This window comes from Centropristis striata, chromosome 20 (genome assembly GCF_030273125.1).
Source record: "Centropristis striata isolate RG_2023a ecotype Rhode Island chromosome 20, C.striata_1.0, whole genome shotgun sequence".
In the NCBI taxonomy this organism is placed as follows: Eukaryota; Metazoa; Chordata; class Actinopteri; order Perciformes; family Serranidae; genus Centropristis; species Centropristis striata.
Genome location: NC_081536.1, coordinates 11392495 through 11415246, shown reverse-complemented (window position 1 = coordinate 11415246; position 22752 = coordinate 11392495). Strand labels below are relative to the sequence as shown.

The following is a 22752-nucleotide window of genomic DNA, read 5'->3' as shown; positions in this document are numbered from 1 at the left end:
TTATGTATTCAGCTTGTTTCTGCTATTCCTAAATGGCCAAAAAAATGGTTTATTCTGGCTTAATAATAACAAGCCAGGTGACCAATCAGTTGCCAGTTGGAGGCTTTTGCCAATAACCCCCAGTGTTTAGTCTGACAGGCTAGCCAGGGCAGCAAAACCTCCTACTGGCATCTGATTGGCCACCTCTGGTGAGCCCTTTGTATGATACTGTAGGTATTAATTTTTTGGTGTGTTTTGTAAACTAAAAACAATCTTTTGCTACGTGCTGACGACCACTCATAGCACTCTACAGACGGTGACATCACTTCAGTCACCTTTGGGTTTGGTACTTTATTGCATTCATTTAATTATGGCCATGATAACAGTAGATCAAAGAGGGGTTATATCTTTGAAGTGGGTATACATAACGGTTGCTGTGGGCCACATCACACCAACAAAAGTCTTACATTGATTAGCAGCTACTTATTTGCAGAATAGTGATGAGTACCGTACTTTCCTTACATTCTTTGTGTGTGTGTGCCAACATCTCAGATCTCGCTCACTTGGCGAAGATTTCATCCTGTGCTGAGTTGAAATCAAACAGCATTTTTAACTAATAACTGATACCCAACTGACCCACTTTCATATCTCGCTAATGTGTACTAGCAAAATTGACTGATGCATATTAATTAATTATCTTTTTTTAAATAGTAATGATGAAAGCAAATGTTCAGATGGAAAAATATGAGTATTTAACAACAAAGCAAATCCTGGTGTATTAAACATGACTATTAATAGAAAGCTGTTCCCATGTCCTATAAAGACACTTATCAGTCTATCAGAGAAAGCTATTAATTATCTGGCTTCACTAAATCTATCATGATTTGGAATAACCAGTCTCACAAGGCAGATTATCACGCTAGAGGTGGAGTTTTACACACAGCCAACTACATCCAACATAAGTGTGAGAGCACACAATGAACAATATGGGGGGAAATTGTGGGATCCTGAGGGGAAATTAATAAAAAATTTTTTTTTTAAATCAATCATAACTAGTGCAATAAAAGATATTAGCAAAATAGCAGAAATAATGAAAGAAATAACATAATAAATAATAATAAAATTATAGTAAAAGCAGAATTCACCAAGCGTTGGATTGTTCACCCACTAATAGGGAACGTGTGCTGGGATTAGACCGTCGTGAGACAGGTTAGTTATATTATTTACATTCAAGACCTGAGGTTGAGACTTAAATCTAAAGTGCAAAACTGAAATCAGTACACAAATTACTAGAAGGGCTCTCAAAGAGCAAAGACTGGGACTGTTTTCTTTAAAATGATTTGTTTTAGTGATATTTGTGTTTTGGTAAAACAGCGCCCCCACTGGCACTTCAGTCATAGTTCAGGCAGAGAGCGGTACTGTAGCCCAAGAGACAATGAGGGGCTTCTAAAAACCCTTTTAAAATATAAAAAATAGATGAGGTTCTTTGATAAGGTAATGAGGGAAAAGCTGTTAAAATCAGGAAATCCTGCTGTTTGTTTTCGACAACCTGCTGCATTTGTTATGTCCCTCAGGGTCCAAATCCCCATGCAGCCGTATTTGCCCAATCTTGCAATGTTAATGAATGTGAAATATGATACTTACATCTCCTCTGTGATTCAGATCTACTCCAAAATGTAATGGGTTCTTACTGTGCCATTAAATCTGTAATCCTGCTGAGAGAAAACAAAACAAAACAGATCAAAACATAACCCTGGTGGAGGTAAACAAAGTAAGTGGGAACACTGCGAGAACATGAAAATTGCAATTTTTTAAAAAAAGTGCATGAAGAAGATAGAACAGTTTTGATAAATCCTTTTAAATTAAAAGGCTGACCCCTGTCTGTGACTGGGGCATGATTGAATATATTTTATTCCAATGACACTGTCATCTTTACTGGCCGTGAGATGAACTTTTTATTCACTCAGTTGGCTTGTGTTCCCAGGTACACTGTGAATATGAATATGAATGTAGCTGAACTTTTCACTGTCAGAGATATGAAAGAATTTCAGCGCAATTAATATGCAACAGTACATTTCACTCATTCTGGCAACAAGCTACCTGCTGTTTGTTAAAAGCTCTGCTTAATAGCCTGGGCGAGACATTGATTACATTTCCAATATAGTAAATGTCATGGCAAGAACTCACACTTACCATGTGATGCTGTATTTCTGTCCATTAATTGGATGTTTAAAAGGTTAGGATCCACTTTTTCTCACGGTTGACTGGCAGTTCTCAAATGAGTTTCCGACTGGGAAAATCTAGCAGCGTGGTGTTGCTGTTGGCTCTGAGGAAGCAGGCCAAGCAGCGGGGTGAAGCTCTGCTGCTGGCTGGGGAGCAATAACTCCCGCTGCTCCATCTGCCAGAGGCTCCGCTGGAGTCTGAGCTTAAGGAGGCTCTGGAGAAATTTCGTGATTTCTAGTGATTTGGTTGGAAGCTGACCCAGCATAACTTTATAGAACTGGCTAATATTCTCACTGATGGTCTTGTTTGCTTATGTACGCCATAAAGAGGCATCAATATTAAACTTCTTTTTTTTTTTTTTTTTTTTATACATATACAACATTTTTATTGATGAGAAGCATGAATACACAAAGACAATCCTCAGAATAACCAAAAAAACAACAACAACAAACATACAAAAATAGTACATTAAGAGACAAAAAATAATGAATAGAAATGAAGAGAGAAAAATTAATAATAATAATAATAATAATAATAATAATAATAATCAATATTAAATGAACTGTTTAATAACCAGTTAAAAAGTTCCATTTGGGGGTTTTATTGTAAAGAAAATATTTAAAATGACAATTTCCCTCCAAATGCACCTTAAATTCCTAAACGTTATGCCAGTAATATTAGAATTAGAATTGGAAATATTCATGCAATAATGCATTATTTTACTAACTTAAATTTCTAGTAGTAGTTATGAACTTAACAGACTTCACACACAGAATTACAGATTAATTTAACTGTTTAACACAAGTGCCTTATTGAAATCGGCAGTAAAAGCAACTTAGTCTTAAGTGAAGTAATATTTTACTGTCATGTACACAGAGGGATGATAAATGTAAACAGTATGTGGTGATTAGACCCCATAGGCTCATCATTTAAAAATAAAGGGGGTAATGGAGCTGTAAGTAGAATAGGAGCCATGGTGGTGGTGGTGGTAATGAAGGGATGAAGATACTGCTGATGATCTGGATGTAATGGGTTGGGGGCTATGATGGCTTCTTTCTACCTGTGCATTGGTATGATGGTTGGAAGTGAATGTGGTGGAGGAAGGCTGCAATGATCTCGCCTGAAGTTACGCTGACGGCAGCACAGAGGGGAGCAATTTTTAAAAATAGACAGCAGGGACGTGATAGTCTGATGAGATTGTGGCAAAAACAGTCAAGAGAGTGAGCACCCATAATCAGCTGATGAGCAGAAACGGGTGGGGTGAATGAGAGAGACAATTGTGAATGAATGAGCAAAAAGAGATTCCCGATTGAACTCACACTAAGCCTCATTTGATTTAATATGACCATTAATTAATAACTGCTAAATGGAGTTTAAATGCATCAGCACTGTGGTGGAGCTGGTGAGGTTTTCCAGGATGTGCACTTTCTCCATTCTGCTCTGAACCTGAATGAAATGAAATAAAATGTCTTTGAATTTATATTTTCTTCTCAGTGGTTTGACCTGATTTGAAAAATGATGCCGGGGCAGAACTTAACATTAAGAAGGACTTATATAACGGGGCCAACAAAAGGCAGAACAAACACTTGTCATCGAGGATCATCAACCTCCATTGTGGTAAAGGTGGAGGACAAAAAAAGAAGAAGTGGGTTGTTATTCACAGGACTCAGTTCTGTTTTGATTGAGTGATTGGCAGCGATAAATAGCAGTGGTTGACAATGTTGTTACAAAGTGACACTCACATATCCACTTCACACGCTCTATAGTCAGCTCGGCAGACCTGCAGGTTGATTATAGAGGAGAACAAAACTGTATTTTTACTTTGCAGGAAAATAATATTTTCCTTTTGTTTGCTATATAATAAGTCTTATCCTTGTGTTGCTTGTACAGAGGAGAGCAGTGAGATATGGATATGTCGAGGAGTTCTTGCTGCACAAACAGCTTCAGAAAGAGTTTACCCAGAAGTTTGATTAATTGGCTTAGTTGTATCCAAACCAGTAAGCCAACTATACCAGAGGGCATTGGCACAGCTAAAATTAATAGTTACACCTGTGTTTCTCAAATTTGAACGACATGAATATAAATCTTGATGTCATTTATAGCCTACATTGCAATAAAACACGTTATTTTGGTGGCATTTATAGGGAGCAACTTTCAAGTTGTAGCACTGTCAGACTCATCTTTAAATCTGTAAGAGTTTGGTTTTTGTGGCAGATGGAAGAAGTATTCAGAGCTTTTACTAGAATCACAATGTGTTATTTTCTGCTGTTACAAAACTGTCAATCAAAAGAATAGCAAAAATACAGAGAATCAATATAGTCAGTATCAGCTGCAGTCAATTTCTCACTCCTTCAGTGTTCATTGTTCAGGTAGATTTTACCAGGAGCCTCTCCAAAACAAAAAGAGTAAAACATTTATGATATAAGACCTTTTTACCTTTTGATATTCAGTGTTTGAACAGTGTAGAAACACTCTGTTACAAGTCCTGAATTTAAATACAAAAGTATAAGAATCAAAATATATTTGAATGACCAAAATTAAAAGTACTCATTGTGCAGAATGGCCCATTTAATTTAAATTCATCTGAAAACATCACTGACATTGTAATGGATAAAGGGTGAGCTGATGTAACAGTAGCTTAATCAGTAATACTACATCATAATTAATAGTTAATTGTGGTTCTATTATGTATTAATCTGAATCTGTGAAAAGTAGCCATCAAAACAGCTGTCAATGAAATGTAGTGGAGTATAAAGATAAGTGGAAGACTTCAACAAACGACAAATTGTACTCAAGCATCAAACTACAGTGCATGTATATACACTGCAAAAAAAGAAAAGCTGGGTGAACTCAAAATTTCAAGGCAACAAACTTCGATAAAATTTTAAGTTACATTAACTTACATTATTGCCCTAAATGTCAGTAATTTATATTTCCAAGTTTTACCAAATTAAATCACTGTTTTAGGCCAAAAAATACAAGTTGGCTTTTTTGCAGTGAAGTTATTTTGTTAGATTGGACTGCTGCATGTTTATTTATACAAATTCTTAAAAATGTATAAAAGTGTCCCAGTCCTTGGTTGTATAATAATTACAGTAAATTAGTCCATAGGCCTGAATAAGATTTCATATATGTATAAACAACTGAATCCAGAAAACTTATTCTTGAGAGAAAACTGGAAGAAATTCACAGTAAACACCACATTCATAACAAACTGGAAGAGACAGACACTGAGCAACAAACAGCTGGAAGCAGCACCTACAGTTCTCTCTTTCTCTCATTGTTAATTCTGATTGAATGGTGAATATGGGTGGTCCTGCTGCCTTCACTTGCATTAATGTGGATCAAACCGCCCCCCAGGGATTTGTGATGATGTGCTCTTTCATGTGTGCTTTTGAAAGAGTAGATGTGCTTCAGTTTGTCTGAGTTTTTATATAGCACCGTTGGGAGGTGTAAGGTGGATGAAAAGGAGCTTACTCATGTCTTTCACCCAGCAGAAAAACACTTCAGTAGCTCGCAGTAACTGCTGATGCTCAAAAGAAGAAATTTCAGGCCGAATGTTTATCTTGGTGGCAGCAGAATTTATTCACATTACTCCATTTAGTTTACCTTAGATCTTAGTCTCAGACTTTGTGATTGAATCGCAACAGATATGCTCAAAACGAAAAGTTCAGTTCTGTCTTTGATGTTGTGTGCAGTTAAAGTCACAGTACAGACGTTTCATCCTGTTAATATGTTGCACTTGAATCTACATTTCAAAGTGATATCACAGTTGGAGCATGAAGAAGAAATAGCGTTAAAAAAATACTCTGATAGCAGTCAATCAACATTTGAGAGAGCAGTGATGAATACACAGAGGAGCGACTAAAGAGTCCACTGACAGTCAGATATCAGATTAAACGACAGAGCAGCAGTGCTCCGTGCACCCCTGGTTCGCCTACACAGGTGTTTTTACGTTCCCTGATAAGACCTCTTTTTGATTGACATCTCCCACAGTCAGCTGTTAAAGATGGGGTTTGCCATTCTGGAGAAAAATATGATATTTGAACTCAACAGCCAAACAAATGCATCCCATTGGTGCTCCTTCAGAAAGTTGTGCCAGATTTACTGTCCTTCTATCAACACCTCTGAGCAATAAAATCATATTTGTAGCATCCACGTTGTTTCCACATTACAACTTAACGCTCATAAGCTCGAAATGTGACCAACTGAGGATCACATGAATGCATCATTGGCCTTGCTGGAGGTCTGAGTTTGAGGTGTGGTGCAAAGGTGCAGTCACACAAGATTTTGCTCCTCATTCAATATATACATTTTATATAGAAAAAAAGCAACATGAATGTATTCTACTTACAAATTGAATCACATTATTCTTCTCTTGGATTCTGTCTGATTGACATGTTCAATAGATTGTCTGTACAGAAAGTAAACAAAATACAATATGCAACATATACTTCACATGGCTTGTAATCAGGCTGTCCCTACCATTATGCACTTTCATCAGTGATGTACAATGAATCTGTTTGCACTTTATTACAGCATGTCCCCTGTCCTCTTTATTTCATAACAAGCAGCATATTGGCACAGTGAATCTAGAAACAGCTATTTGGGATCTTTAAAATGCAATCTGGGGAGTGTGGGCTGTTACCTGAGGCATATTGAATGTTATCCATCTTTTAGCATAAGCTTTCTTCCCCCAGGAAGACCCCTTCAATCTGTGTCTTGACAGCACACTCTGTCCTTTGCCTTATTTCAGCTCTCAGGCAGTGTAGTGATTGTCCATGCTGCACACGGGTGGTTCTTCTCTCTTTATCGCAAAACAATTTAAAATACTTTAATTAATAACCTCTTTTCAGAAGAACACCAATTTTGCAATCGAGACAGTCAGACTATTCTCACCCACTATCCAAATTTCTCTCAAAATATACTTTGGTATTGCAGACATGGTAAAAAAAAAAAAAAAAAAACAGCTGTGCCCCGTGCACACTATACTGCTGAATATTACTATGAATGCTCTACAAACATTTATTCTATTATTTCTTTCTCCGTTAGAACTACACAGTTAGCTTATTACAATTTGGATCTTATTGTACTCCTGTAGGTTTGATTGCTTAGATCTTATGAAGCAAATAGACAATTTCACACCACTTAGACTCAAATAATATCAAATAAATTAGTTTATATCTTCCATTACATAATCCATCTGTCTACTTGTGATTCTTGCACCATCAGATCATTTTGTAGCTGGTCGTGTCTCTTCAGAGTGATAGAAACTGATATATATGATAATATGATATATAATACAAAAGTAATATGTGTTGAACTGCTAATATTTAGGATATTATGTCCATCTGCCAGTTCTGGACAGTGGATTGGATCTAGTTGCAATGAGATTTTTGATGCAGCTGTAAAACTGTTGATAAATCACCGTTATAAATGAGAAAATACTGAACTGTGGCAGTCCCAGCAGGTAATCTCACGCTAACACATTCAAACTTAAATTAATGAAAATTTCTGTTTGATTCATAATCGCCAATGGGAACAAACACATAAACAGGATGATGACTGATTGTTAATTCAAACTCTATGATTGACTGCTTGCCTTCAAAGCAGTGGTGATTTACATTAAATACCCTGCACTCATGTGATAAATATTGGTCTTTATTGAGTCCTCGGGCGGTCCTTGATTGTGCATCATTTTCAGTTTGTTTTGCAGTTTGGAAAAACCGTCACATGCGCACCGTGACCAACTACTTCATAGTGAATCTGTCCTTCGCCGACGTTTTGGTCACCATCATCTGCCTGCCTGCCAGTCTCGTGGTAGACATCACAGAGACATGGTTCTTCGGAAAGACGCTTTGCAAAATTGTGCCTTATCTGCAGGTAAGAGCTCAACCTTTACATCTGGAAAAAAAAGTTGATAGTGTGATAAAGTGGCTCAGGGTTCAGACAAAGAAGGAGGAAGAACGTGGTCTGGACCAAACTAAAAATATATTAAAAATATATTAAATAATTAATAAATAATTATATTATTATATATTAATTAAAACAAGATTGTTGTTGAATGTTACAAAGAAAACAAAGAAGACCATGCAGGAGCTAAGAGAGAGAGACAGAGAGAGAGAGAGAGAGAGAGAGAGAGAGAGAGACATAGAGAGAGAGAGAGAGAGAGACAGAGAGAAAGAGAGAGACATTGGATTTTGTATTGATATATCGTCTCTTTATTTACTATATTTACTTAATGAATTGTAAATTTGTATTTGATTTATCTCACACACACATCTATTTCATTATATCTCTTTCATCCATAATATATATATATAATGAAATGTACTTGTGCTTTGACAATATTGTGTTGAAACATCCATGACAGTAAAGCCTTTTGAATTGAATTGACTTGAATTGAGAGAGATGGAGAGAGCATGCAGGTCAGCTCTGAAGGCTCAGCTTGGCTTCTTCCTGGCACGTGAAGAGAATAACCAGGGTTTGGGGAGTAACTAGTAACATTTGAGGGTGTTGCATCATTAAATTACATAATAAATGTAACAGTTCAAATATTGTAGAACATGACACTCTTACATTGGCCATGCAGGAATGCCTTCGTTTGGCATTTGTCCATTCATTGCAGGTCAGCAGAGCCATTGGGACTAATTTGAGTACAACCCCATCAAGGTTTGATGGCTTACGGGGAGCTGTCACTCAGTTGAGTCTGGCTCCATTCATTTGCCAGTATGTGCTCATTCTAAGCGCTGTTTTTCATTGATTTGACTGGCAGGCAAAGGTGGTGCTAGAGAACTAATGCACTGGCACGTCTTCAACTAGCTGACCACAGAACGGCATGTTGTCTGAAAGGAACACCTTTCAGGGCTGGAAATTCAGCACTATGTTCTTATAAACTGTCAAGTTTGACAGTGATCAGTGTTGAGTACTGTTGTGAGGTTCACTGCCTCCAAATAATGTGTGGTTTAAGAACCTTTCTTGCCTATGCTGCTAGAAAAGCAATCAAATGTAATAAGAAGGAGTAGTAGTAAATAATTATATTCAATGTTCCCAACACTTGTCATGAGGGCATGCCAAGATCTGGGTTTCTATTATTTCACATTTCCCGTATTTATAAGGGTCCTTTTTTCACATCCCATGAGATGTGCTCTGTGTGAGAGCTTTCATTTAATGCTTTGGGGCTAGTCTTTTAGTTATTCCTATATTTTTTTTTTTTTTTTAGAAAATTCCATTGCAGCATCCTCTCCACTGTGCCAACACATCAGCTAAAAAGAATCATACACACTGCAGATCCTACTCTATCCTATACAAATCCTGTATTCTACACTCTTCTTCTACAAATACTACTATACCTACTATATTCAACACACACACACATATCAATGTGAATTATTGCTCCCCCATATCGCAAGACACGGTACACAACATGTTCTGCCTGGATGCGGCTGTAAACCAGCGGTAAGATGGTGAGTAAAGTTATTCCGGACACAAGACAGAGTCTGCTGTGCTGACTGCTTCCAGTCTATTTGAAACCCTTCATGGTGACACTGTCTTGCTGCTCTGTGTTTTTCTACTGCTGCTACAGTATTTATGAATCCAGTAGAATGTTTTTCACCCAGACGTATTACCACTGAATGAATTCCTTCAGTTCTCCCAGCATTTCCTGTGACATTTTGCTCGGGCTTATGTGCTGCAGTGCTGCCTTGCCTCAGGGGTATCATCCCAAAGAAGTAAAATGCACTGCTCCATCGTCAGTACTGTATGCTGAAAACCCAGTGATGTAAATGATTCCTGAAAGACAAGATAAACGGTCGAGAAAAAAACTGCATCGTGTGTAAATATTGACTCACAGTTTGCGTATGGACTCAGTTATTGTAGTAAACAAGAGGGATTGGCTCAAGGATACTGGAAGTCCTTAATAAAAGTCTAATGCAGCTTGCTTAGCTCAGGTTGAAGGTCTATAATACCTTGAACGGATTATATATCTCTATCTAAGGCAGGAGTAGGCAACCTGCAGCTCTGGAGCCACATGGGGCTCTTCAGGCCATCTGCTATGGCTGCAACATAAAAAGTATACAGATTGAAACGGTTATTTCTTTATATTTTAATTTATCAATGGTGTAGGGCAAAAACAATTTGTATTCTTCAATTATAAAATGTGTAACCTATATATGGCATTATTAGTTAGCCAAAATGTGCATCATAGCTTACAAAAAGCTCATGACCTGGTGCCCTAACCTTTAAGTTTTGCCAACTTCAAGTCAAGTTTAGCATTTTCCCTCGCTAGGCTAGCTTTCGATTACAAAATTGCACTTGGGTCATTGCTGCATTCTGACAAAATCACAATAAAAAGTGCTCAATATGACCCATTAGTAATGTTGGTATGTCAATTTAGAATCAGTAGGCTGTTTTATCTTCGTTGTAAGGCTCAAAAGAATGTTTGCGGCTCCATTCCAACAACGGCTCATTTGCTCGGCTGCAGACCCCTGATCTGAGGCAACTTAAAACCAAAGGACATACACGATCCACTCCCTGTGGTTTGCATTAGTTCAGTGTACTCAGCCTTTAAAGGGATAATTCAGATTTTTTTTCAAGTGGGCTACTTTTCTATGATCAGCCCAACCCTGGTTGGGAGAAGCAGGCAAGGTTATGTGCATGGAATCTGGATAATGTGCCGCTGTGAAAGAGCGAGCAGCAAACTGCGCTACCTAAAAATAAAATCAATATCAGGCCAGGCCGATGTGGCCCTGTCTTACTGCTGAAGCCACTATCTGTGCTCTCTTCAAAGCCATCATACTCTAGGGAAGTACATCTTAGACCAATGTAAACCCATTATAGCATGCTATTAATATATTATCTATAGGATTTCTAGCCAAGGCTGCATAGGTTTTAAAGTAAACATATGGACCAATGCCGATGTAATACAATACAATAGAATACACACTATACTACAATATGATGCAGTTTGACGTGGTGCAAAGAAATATGATGCTATGTAAATCAAAATGGTACTGAGATTTTGGCTTGATTTCTTTTTTCTTAAGCAGATGACAAACAATGTTAGTGAGCAGCCTCTACGATTGATTTCCTGTCAGGCAGAGGGAAATTACTTGAGGATTTGCTCCTTTACTGCTAACAATGTTTCACCCGTCTTTTAGACGCTTTAAATGAAGGAGATTAGACACATAGTTGATTTAGCTCACCGGTGACATCTTTAAGCTAATCATTCCAAAGTGATGGAGCTGAGCTTATATTTCCCACCTGACGAGGTTTATCCCCCACATGAAGTTTGTGCTGCTGCAGCTAAACCAATTGGACTTTTCCAGAAGAGAACCATCGGTAACACACCAAAATAGGATGAGCGCATGTACAAAGTAGGTTTTCCATGCATCAACATGCCACATCTAACCGTTGTCCAATTCCACATATCCGTAATTGAAATCTCGCCTGATCTGGTGAAACTCTGCCTTCCTAAACCTCTCCTTGGAAAAAAGGCAGGTGTGGACTTGAGATAGTGGTGAGAGTAGACAGCCTTCTATCACTGAGGAAAAGAAGAAGACAAAGACGATTGTCTTTGCCCCCCTCCCCCCCTGCCCTGTCAGACTAACTGAACCCTGGAGACTCTGGGACTTTACACTTCCGGTGGATTGCAGTTTCATCATCATAAGCCTTTAATGTTCTAATCCACTGTGTCTTCTGTCTCCACAGACGTTCAGGTGAAAGCAAATGCAGCCATTGTAAAAGGCTGATAAAATCATTGTGCTGCTACATTCACTATAACAGGGATTAGCCCGATCCCCATCTAATACAACATGTTGTAAGAATGCGCAAGGTTTTTCGGTTCAGGCTTTTTCTGAATATCAGAACTATGGCAGACAACATGTGTGACAGCTGAAAAAAAGATCTGCTAATCCTTTACCATGGAAAGCAAATTATCAATAATTGATTTAATCTTGTAAGTGCTAAGAATGATTTTGTTCATGTTTCTACATTAAGAAATAAGAAATGTTTTTCAATGTTTTTTGTGTCTTCATTTGTTAAAACTTGATGAAAATGATTTTTTTTCATGATATAATTTGAATACTTGTATCAATTATTATGGCTTATTGACTTACATTCATTTTTATCTTAAGTTGTAAGGATCTTAGGCACTTTTTTGAAGCATTTGACATTTGACATATAATAAGCAAAAACACCAACGTAGGCACTGGTGGATCATTTCATGACATCCCTCTCCTATCACTAGCTACCTCAGATTGTCTACTGCTACAGCCTTGGAAAAGAAGCTGACTAATAAAGCTACAAAACACGACTCAAATCAAGTCTACATAAACTATACATTTTTAAATAATGTTCCTTAAGGTCTGCATAATGATTTTAAGTAGTTTTTATTGATATTGCAATTGCGATATAATTTATAATACTGTAAGAAATTGTCATTTTTGCATCATTATTCTCATTTTCCTTTTTTTTTTTTTTTAATGATCATAGTTTGATTTTTTTGCAGGGATCTGTACCAATCAAGATACTTTCATAAGTCTGTAGAATACACTGGGACATCTTGCGAATGGCATTTTGACACCAATTTCTGACTGAAAATACTAAATTACAGGATACTTATTCTACATATAACTGGTGTCTTTTTTTATCATCTCCAGACCATCTCTGTTTCTGTATCCGTCCTTACACTGAGCTGTATCGCCCAAGACCGTTGGTATGCTATCTGCCACCCACTGATGTTCAAGAGCACAGCCAAAAGGGCTCGCAAGAGCATTGTTGTCATCTGGGTTGTGTCGTGCATCATCATGATCCCTCAGGCTATTGTGATGGAGTGCAGCAGCCTGCTGCCTGAACTCACTAACAAGACGAGCCTGTTCACTGTGTGTGATGAACACTGGGGAGGTGAGTTTTCACAAATCCTCCTCAAACATGTGAAAACATCGTGCCAGATTTCTCATTTGTTGCCAGATGCACAAAATAAATAAATAAAAGACGACTTTGAGCTACATTCCTCTCCTTAAACGAACTGAGGCAGGTTATTGACTGGAAAGCCATGAAACAGAGATTGTTTACTTTATTAAAAGTTATCTAGAAATAAACGCACTGGAAAGGTGCCAATTAAAAAAAACCTCAAGGCAACAGTTGAGTGTTCTTTGTAGGATTGCATGTAAACTCTTAATTAAAAAATAATAAAAATAATTAGGGTTTTTAAAACATGCAATACTAAAGTGTATTATTTTCTCACAACAGACAGAAGTGCATGTTCCTGATTGGAGCTGGCAGCTAAAGCAAATATTAATGATTTAGACAGCAATAAAAACACTCTGAGTCTTTAATGTTTTATGAGACTAAGAAGTTATACATTTCCTTTGTATGTTATGGTCTGTTTACTTGACTCAATATTTCTGAAGACAAAATCTTTTTTGATGCATTCAAATTATATTTGAAAAGGTTTTATGTTTTTGGTAAATGAGGGGGAAAAATTAATTTAAGGTGTCAAACTGTCAGGTTGATTTCTTTCACAGTTTGGTATGAAGTGGGTGGATGCATTGTCCGGGAGAAGTGATTTAAGCTGCCAAGTAATGCATCCTCTCAAAATATGTGCTGATAAAAAATTTGATACTGACATCTCCTGAAATAAATAACAATCTGAACACTGCACTATGTTTCAGAGATGTTTCTGCATCTCCTCCTCTGTCAGACCAGGTGAGTGTTACATGTATTAAACTTTAACTGTCAAACCGAAATGACACAAAATATCTGCTGATAAAAACAATTTGACTCCTACAGTTTCTAAAATAAAGTTACAGTGTGATTGCACTATATTTCAGAGGTGTTTCTACAGAGAATTGCATCCCCAAGGTGAGTGTTAAATGCATAAATGAAACGCAAATGGCCAGTTATGTGCTGTTAAAACCATTTGACCAGAGGGGGGAAAAAAGTGCTGTTGCAGTATTCTGCAGAAGTTCCAGGGTTTCTGCCATATTATGCCTGCTGCTACTTCAGAATAGAGGATTGTTATATTTTTTAACCCTGTAGCAGTGACCACAGCCAGTGGCGGTTCTAGACCAATTTTACTGTGGGGGCCAAGGAGGGGCCAGTGTTTAATCAGAGAGGCATATTTAAAAACTGCAAAGATGATATTTAAGCATTCAAAACCTTTATTTTTACCTTATTTAAAAATCTAATTTAAGTGTATTTGGAAGATACAAATACATCGATTGAAACGATGAAACTTACCAACAAGAACAGTTATTTTTGTACAACAATGATATTTCTCATCTTTGTGCACAAATACTTTTTTTTTTGTAATATACACAATTTTTATTGCTTTTATTTAACTACACAATGTACACATTTTGGGTTCATTTTGTGTACAATGCGATATTGTTTGAAGAAAAAATAGGTAAGAATTGTTCCGTCATTCATCGTTTTAAAGTGATCATTTCATTATTAATTTGACACAGGGGCCACAGCAGGGGCCAAAGCTTCTTCACAGGGGCAGGGGCCCCTGTAGGCCCTTGTGTAGAACCGCCTCTGACCACAGCGGCAGGCTGGGTCGAGCAGTTGTAGTGGAATTACCTCTCGAGTGAGAAAATGAATCAAAGAGCACATTGATGTTCTTTTATGTTTTCTTTATTATCAGACATCAAGAACACTTGTCCAATCTTAAGGCCTGCTGAAAAAAGAGGTGTCCCGTCTCCAATAAAGCCCTGTGTCCTCTGAGTTTTTCTCTGTGTCAGGGCGTTTTTAACCTTTCTGTAAACCAGAATTGTGACAACCCACAGCTCAGGGTATGTTGCACATTTTTGTACACGCGCAAGCTGCTAGGTCTACTTTTAACCTTAAAAGGATACAATTCATACTGTTTATAATATGCTCCCAAACGCCTCTAATATCTGACAAGTCCCAGAGCCGTATAGCAAGTTATTTCGGGCTTGAAGCTGACTGTTGCACATTCAGGAGGTCAGAATGGGGCCTTTAACTAAAGCAGAAGACTAAATGCTCAAAAGTAATATAAAATACCACATGTAACATAAAATTTACTACACAGTCTTCTGCTCGCTCACTCTGTTACATTACTCAAGTTTCTGAGTGCGATTAGACTATCTGATAGAGCAGCTGGCTAGCTAACGGTACCCAAAGAGAACAAAGCAGTCAGCCTCCACTTATTTTCGTGTGCATGGTATTTAGTAAGCCTTATGGTAAGAATGTGTTAGACCCGCCTTCAAAATAAAATAAACACATGTAGCTTTCAAAATAAGAGCACATGATGTGTTAACACAGTCCACCAAAGACAGTCACAGAAAAAATTATTAGACCATTGTTTTCTTAAATTTCTTGTACATTTTTGTTTGGACAAATATAACGATAACAACAAAAATAGCTCTTAAGAGTTTAATTTAAGAGTTGATTTCTAGCCATTTCATTATCATCATCTTTATCAAACCATGGAAAATGGCTAGATATCAGCTCTAAAATTAAACTCCTATAAGCTATTTTTAATCTTTTTTGTAATTTAAAAGAAGACTGTCAAAATATGATGCCTTAAATAAAACATTGAAAAACCATTATTCTCCTTTACAATAATTCAATAAAATATGAAATGATTAAGATGTAATAGTGGCATTAGAATGTGTGAGAGGCCACCAAACTTAAAATTTTCTCCGGGGAGAAATCCTATAGGAAATACTAGTTCTAAAGCTTATTTTGCAGTCAAGTGTCATTTTTTACACTATACTAAATTGCTGATTGATATTACCCACTGGGGGGATCAAGGGGACAAATAACCCTTTACCCCCGCTGCTAAAAAAACGTCCTAGAGGAAAGACTGAGTTCTCTTTAATCCACTCAACTGTCCACCATCATTCACTCAGGCTCAAAAGTACAGATAAATTACAGGTTGTCTACATTACTTAGGTGCCAAAGAGGTCCAGCTGTTCTCTCTACAACCTGCCAGCCTCCCTGTTGCCAACATCACGTTGTCTGTTTGGTTAATTAATTAATACGACTTCCTGTCTTTGCATGATGTTTTTGCTGTATCACACTGCCTGCAGCTGCCAACTATACTCCCGTTTTATTCAGTAAATGCCTTTAGCCAAACCAACCATGTCACAGAGTCTACATCATGATCAAGCTGCGAGCTACAAGACTGGTGACAGTGGGAGAAAAATCTACTTCCTCTTATCTTCCGCCCGGGAAGTGTCACTGGCATCAAATTCAAGCTGCCAAGCGTTAGCAACACTGTCAAGATGCTGAGCATTTGATATGTAAGGGGTGGATGCCTCATTCAGAGCGGCTGAGTTTTCCGACTCCTCTCCATCTTCTCTTTCACACAACTCCAAAAAGTAATTTACATTTCAACTGGTTTCAGCAGAGGTCATAGGAAACACACTTACAGATAACTCCATGGCGCACCACAGTACTAAACGGACAAATTAAATGACAAACCCTTTAATCCCAGACTTCAGTATTTTACATATAAATTACTGTGCATTACGTTCAAGCCCTTATCAAGTTCACACAGCGCGGATTATTCGCTGTATTCTGCCCCGCCCATTTTTGGCATTGTTTTTCAGCAGCTGAGGTGGCCGCTTGGTATTGAACTGTGCTGATCTCAACTCCTTCCTCACACAGTGATTTAAAGTGCGACATTGATTTTCTAAACCCAATAGCTGCTGTTGCTTCCCTGTGACTGTAGTAAATTACAGTGTCACAGTGAGTACGTGTTCGATGGCAGCCATGATAATTATACCTCTGAACCCAAAGCCGTTTCAAGGCGGGTTTTTTTGTTGTTGCTGTTTTTACATTTTACTCATTGTGGCCTTGTATTTCACTGCAATGTATAAGTCCTGCATCTTTATGGAGTCAACACAATTATGGCTAGAAGTGGGAACAACTCAAAAATATATTTTGAGCAGAATAAAAAAGTCATTATGCCACACATCTTTAAAAAAAGAAAAAAACATAAGTTGAATTATATATTTCTTTAAATTGACACTTTTCCAAGTGTCCACAGGTGTGATGATTATTGGGGGAAAAATTGGGTCTCCACATGCTATACATATTGAACTGTTATATTCTACTTGCAACTTCTCCTGTCCTCTCCCCTCTGCTCTGTGTAAACAGCCTGCAGTCCTGTCTGATTTTCACTAAACATTTGTCACGTGATTGACAACGTCTTTGACAACAATTATCAAAATCAATCATGGCTTCATTGCGACACAGAGGAGTACAGAATTAAATGTTTTTAACACAATCTATTTATTCTAAAAAGTTATTCTTTTAGGTGACGTTTTAAATGAGACATGTAGTAAATAAAATGATTTATTATTCAGAAATATCACAATGTTAAGCATTGTTTTGGTTACTTTCTCTAAGGGAAACTTCTGGAACCTACGATCCATTCACAGACTGTCTGAAAGTTACATTTTTGACAATATTGCCTGTTTTTATAGTCTCTTTCTAAAATAAACTGTATTTTTGACTATCTCTCAAAGAAAACACAATATTCATAGGGTTAATCAGCCAGTTTTTCATGAACCCCACATGCATAAAGAGATTTAGCTCAACAAAGTTTATGGCAATTATAAAAATGAACGGACAAGAGAAGAAATTGGAAACACACCAAAAAGCTTCAAAGTGTCACATTCAGTGTTGCCAAAGATTTAGCAACTTTTCAGACCCCCCAAGCGACAATTTTTCTAAAAAGCGACAATCGAATAATCTAGCGACTTTTGCTGGTGTTATTGGAGACTTTTGGAGACTCGTTCTTACTCTTCTTAATGAGCCGCGGGGGCTGCCAGCGGCCCCTCCCTCGCCCCAGAGCGGCACAGTCCTCCCGCAGGAGTCTCTCCCAGCTGCCGTCACAGAGCCAGAGGGGATGTTAACCCCTCGGCGTCCAGTCTGCAAATCGCACATACGCAAAGTCAGTGAATTTGCAGTTCTAAACATATTTAGGGTGTTTTTTACTCACTTTTTTCCTTTCCCACAACGTCCGTTACAAGTACATGCACATTGTAAATTATGCAAATGATGTGATGACATCATTTAGTTACTTTTAGGACAGCCAATAGCTACTTTCCTCACTGATGAGTTGGCAACACTGGTTACATTGAAGCTTAGTATTGTTCAGACTGACTGATATAAGGATCTTAAGTAGGGAGGGTTTTTTTTTTTATCCCTCTCCAGCTTGTCCCTATCTTTACAGTTATCAGCCAGGCCTGCAGCCGGTCCATATTGTACACTAACTCACCTGAATGTTTATCTGCTTGGCCTTTGACTACTGCAACAAGATCCCCAACCTAAATGACAGAATAGATGTAGTGTTCGCGGTTGTAAAAAAAATAGTTATGGTAGTTACGTAAAAAGTAATTTACTTTTGTTTTCTGGGTGAAAGTCCACCGTTTGTTCGTCTCATCCAATTTAAATTTAAGGCTTTAACATAAGAGAAAGTGTTTTAGCAGGACATAAAATAGCTTACAACCCAGTTCCAAATAAGTTGAGATACTGTGTTAACCAAATTAAGCAGAATGACTCAAATTCAGAATGAGGTATATATTTACCAAAAAAAGTCTCTCAGTGTGAGCAATAGACATCCTGTCTTTGTATTCAATTGAATGGAGGTCGCAAAGGATTCACAAATCATTGTATTCTGTTTTTATTACATTTTTCATTGCATCCCAGCTTTTTCAGAATACGAGTACTTTGACCAAGAAATTCCATTTATGTCACGTCACAAGTTCTTTTTTTTATGTTCTCGGTGGAGCTCTGCATGGCTGTACATCAAGGGACAAAAGTGTTTTGTGGTGTAGAAGTATCCATTTAAACAGGTATTCAGGAGCTCACAGAAAAGAACACATTGAAGCAACTTGCAAATGCTTTTTTGTTGCTAAAATTCTAAATGGCAAAAATGTGCAAGGTCCTAGCCTAGCCTTAAATTAATCCTGAAAAGAAATTACTTTTTTGATCTGGCAAAGACTGCAAAACTCTTAGAGTAAAGCAAGTTTGGCTTTGCATTAAACACAGTGGTAGCAGGCAAAAGGACATTTACATAATATCTACTGCCACATTATTCTCAAGAGACGGCCTCTGACATTCCTGACTGAGCCAGAATTAGTTGCTGAGGGTCAATAAACTGTAGTGAATATAAATGTGTTCAATTTAATTCATTTCTTACAAACCAAAGTTTAGGCATCAGTCAACTCAGCGAATGATTAAACAGGATGTTCAGCTATAAAAAAAAAGGGATTATTAATTTCCATCATGTATGACCTTGTCTGCTTTGCATTTGTTGAAGAGCTCTTCAGTCTTATAGACATCCGAGTTTTACCGTGATCAGTGTGTATATAAGTGCTCAGAGTTTTATGTGACACTTGAGATGAACCAAATGTGTCAGACTTGTTGAGGCTTTGGTATCTTTACCCTTTCCATTAAATGCAGCTCTGTCATTCAGTTCTAAAGACAGTCAGAATATATTACAAATCAAACGATACGGCATAAGGATGTGAAACACACAGATATTAAATCAGTTTCAACCACCGCCCACAGAACTGAGGAAGCTTCGTGCAGAAGTTGCAAATGTTTTCAGATGTTTATTATTTGCCAAATTAGTCATCAGGAGAAATCTTTCTGATCTGGCTGAGAGGATGAATGAAATCCTCCACTAGATGAAGTCCCATGATACAAATATTCCTCGTAGTTTATTATCATCTTGCTTCCTTTCTTCTAAGGTTTTTTTTTCTTTAAATGCTGCATCCCACTCTTCACTTTGTCCCCGTAGATCTCAGAGTCAAATGGTTTTAACAGCAAATAGTTTGGTTTCACTGTGAAAATGTCATATATCTAATGCTCGCCTTGGTGGAAATAACTGGGGGATTCACGTCTCAGCAGCTACAAAGTCGGCTCCGCTGAATAACAACTCCACCCCTAAGGTTTCTCTCCTGAAGCTTAGAATTCAAAAGGTTTTATCTGCACATATTCTTGCTCAACAGGGTGAGTTTCAAACATTTATTAGTGACTTAAGCTGAAGTGATATAGGATGCATTAGTCAGGAGCTAGAATCACTTCTGCTGAAAAATGCATCCTCTCACTTGTCAGTAAGAAAACTTCCTATCAAGCTGTGAAAGGATTCCGATTTCTATCAGTACATATTTTATCAACTTTGAGTTGCAAAGTAAATCTGACAGCTGACATTGATTTTTTTTTTTTTGCATCTAAAAAACTCATTTTTGAATAGCATTTTAGTATAACTGATAAAAAAAAGCCAAGGCAAGAAATTGCCTGGATATATTGGGCATTATTATGGAATCCAGATTTTAAAAACTAAGTATACACTGTAATAAAAATGAAAAAATAAGTAAAAAGTTTAGCAGTAAAAGTTGCACTTACTGTCAAACAACAGGAAAAAACAATAAGTTAATTTAGAGATATTTATTTTTAAAAAATATGGATAATATACAGTAAATATCTGCATTTAAAATATATATCTGTGGAATAACTTTTTTTAAACATTTTTATTTTTTTATTTTTTTACTTTCAATTTAGTTTTATGTAAGAAAACAGAAAGTTGCCTTAATTTTACATGCAGTGATATATGTAATTATTTATTTACATAAAATCCACTGTAATTTAACATTCAAGACCATTGAGCAATTGGATTCTGTAAATTAATAATAAAAGTTTTTATTTTATTTTTTATTTTTTATTTTTATACAATGCAGGCTACTAACTAATCTCTCACTATAGTACAAAATGATACACTGATATTATCAGCCAGCGGAGGATGTAGCCCTAAATCTTTCTGTGTGATGTTTTTTATTCTCACAACAGCTGAGGTTTACCCAAAGGTCTACCACACCTGTTTCTTCATCGTCACATACTTTGCTCCACTATGTCTCATGGTCCTGGCATATATCCAGATCTGTCACAAGCTGTGGTGTCAACAGGTTAGTACTCCAGCGATTTACGTTTATTAAAGGTTATCCATCGGCTCTAAACTGATAAAGGCACATATATTAACAGATTCCTGGAAGCACATCAGTGCTGCAGAGGAAGTGGAGGTCCATCCAGTGCTCAGCTCCGGGGCAAGGAGAGCCCTTGAGGGTGAGGACCAGCACGGTCTGTGCTGAGATCAAACAGATACGAGCCAGACGCAAGACCGCCCGCATGCTGATGGTTGTGCTCTTTGTTTTCGCCCTGTGCTACCTGCCAATCAGCGTGCTCAATGTCATGAAGAGGTAAAAATATCTCTGCTGCCTCAAAGAGAACTGAAACACATACACTGATAAACAAAGGCTCACTTCATTTCTTTACCTCAGTAGATTCATGTTTAATAATGACTATTCAAAGTATTAAACTTCGGCTTGTTTTCTGCAATACAAAAGCATGCAAATTTAATTTTAACTGATCCATGTAACTTTTCCTGCAGAGTCTTTGGGACCTTCAAGAAGACCAATGACAGAGAGACAGTGTACGCATGGTTCACTTTCTCTCATTGGCTCATTTATGCCAACAGTGCAGCAAATCCCATCATCTACAATTTCCTCAGCGGTAAGTGTGTGACCTGCCTCATCATTTTGGACCAGTCCTGTGGGCTCTTTGCGGCCCTCTAGTGGACGGTTTGGCCACAACAATACTGCCCTACAAAGCCTAACTGCAGTAACTACATTTTTGGTCGAAATTGAGTTATAACTAAAAATTAACTCCTTGATGTCTGTTTTATCTTGTGACAAAGTTTTAGATTTCAATTTTGCTTATTTTCAGAGAAATAATGATATAAAAATTGCAGTAACTACAAAATCCAACTCAAAACCAAAGCAGACCGCAGTAATTGCACTTACTGCGGTCTGCTTTGGATATATATACGAATTTAAACATAAAACCAAAGCAGACCGCAGTAAGTTCACTTACGGTCATTGTGTTGAATAGTGAAGACAAGAATAACAGAAATTATAAGTCTATTTGATAGGGAAACTATCACTATATAGTGATTAAGTAAAAAAGTAAGATAAAATTATATTAAGACTAAATTATAACATAACTTTATAATATCAAGTCTAAAATACACAAATCTTTGAATAGAATTGTAAACACTTTTAAATACACTTATAACAAAATCAATTTGAAAATGTTTATTCACTGAAAACAAAATATAAAAGCTGAAAGAAGACAACAACATTGTAGTTACTGCACTCTGCTTTTGCATTACTATGAGAACCTTTTACAGAAATGCAAAACCAGAGTGCAGTAACTACATTTTTGGGGTCAAAGGTAAAAAAAATCATCATGATTTTTGAGCATAAAAATTACATCATCAATACATGTAGAAATAAGTGTCATATCACTTACCTACCTATAACCCATTTGGCTGGCCGGTTCAGAAACGTTCAAAAACTTTAAAGCAGTTTTTCTCAGTTTCACCCTTTGCGTAGTTACTGCAGTTAGGCTTTGTAGGGCAGAATAGACCCCACTGGTTTAAATTCTTCATCTGATAGTATGATGTCAATATACACAATTAGTCCAAGTTAAATTTGGGTTTTTTAAATGATT

At 37.2% G+C, this 22752-nt stretch overlaps 1 protein-coding gene across 1 annotated transcript in view; it reads left to right on the top strand.

Moving 5' to 3' along the window:
• hcrtr2 (hypocretin (orexin) receptor 2) overlaps positions 1 to 22752 on the top strand; it is a 30145-nt gene that overhangs the window by 4076 nt on the left and 3317 nt on the right. The window contains exons 2-6 of the mRNA XM_059358837.1: positions 7907 to 8085; positions 12861 to 13104; positions 21034 to 21149; positions 21226 to 21440; positions 21632 to 21753. Coding sequence (XP_059214820.1) covers positions 7907 to 8085; positions 12861 to 13104; positions 21034 to 21149; positions 21226 to 21440; positions 21632 to 21753 — 876 coding nt within the window. The remainder of the gene's footprint in view (positions 1 to 7906; positions 8086 to 12860; positions 13105 to 21033; positions 21150 to 21225; positions 21441 to 21631; positions 21754 to 22752) is intronic.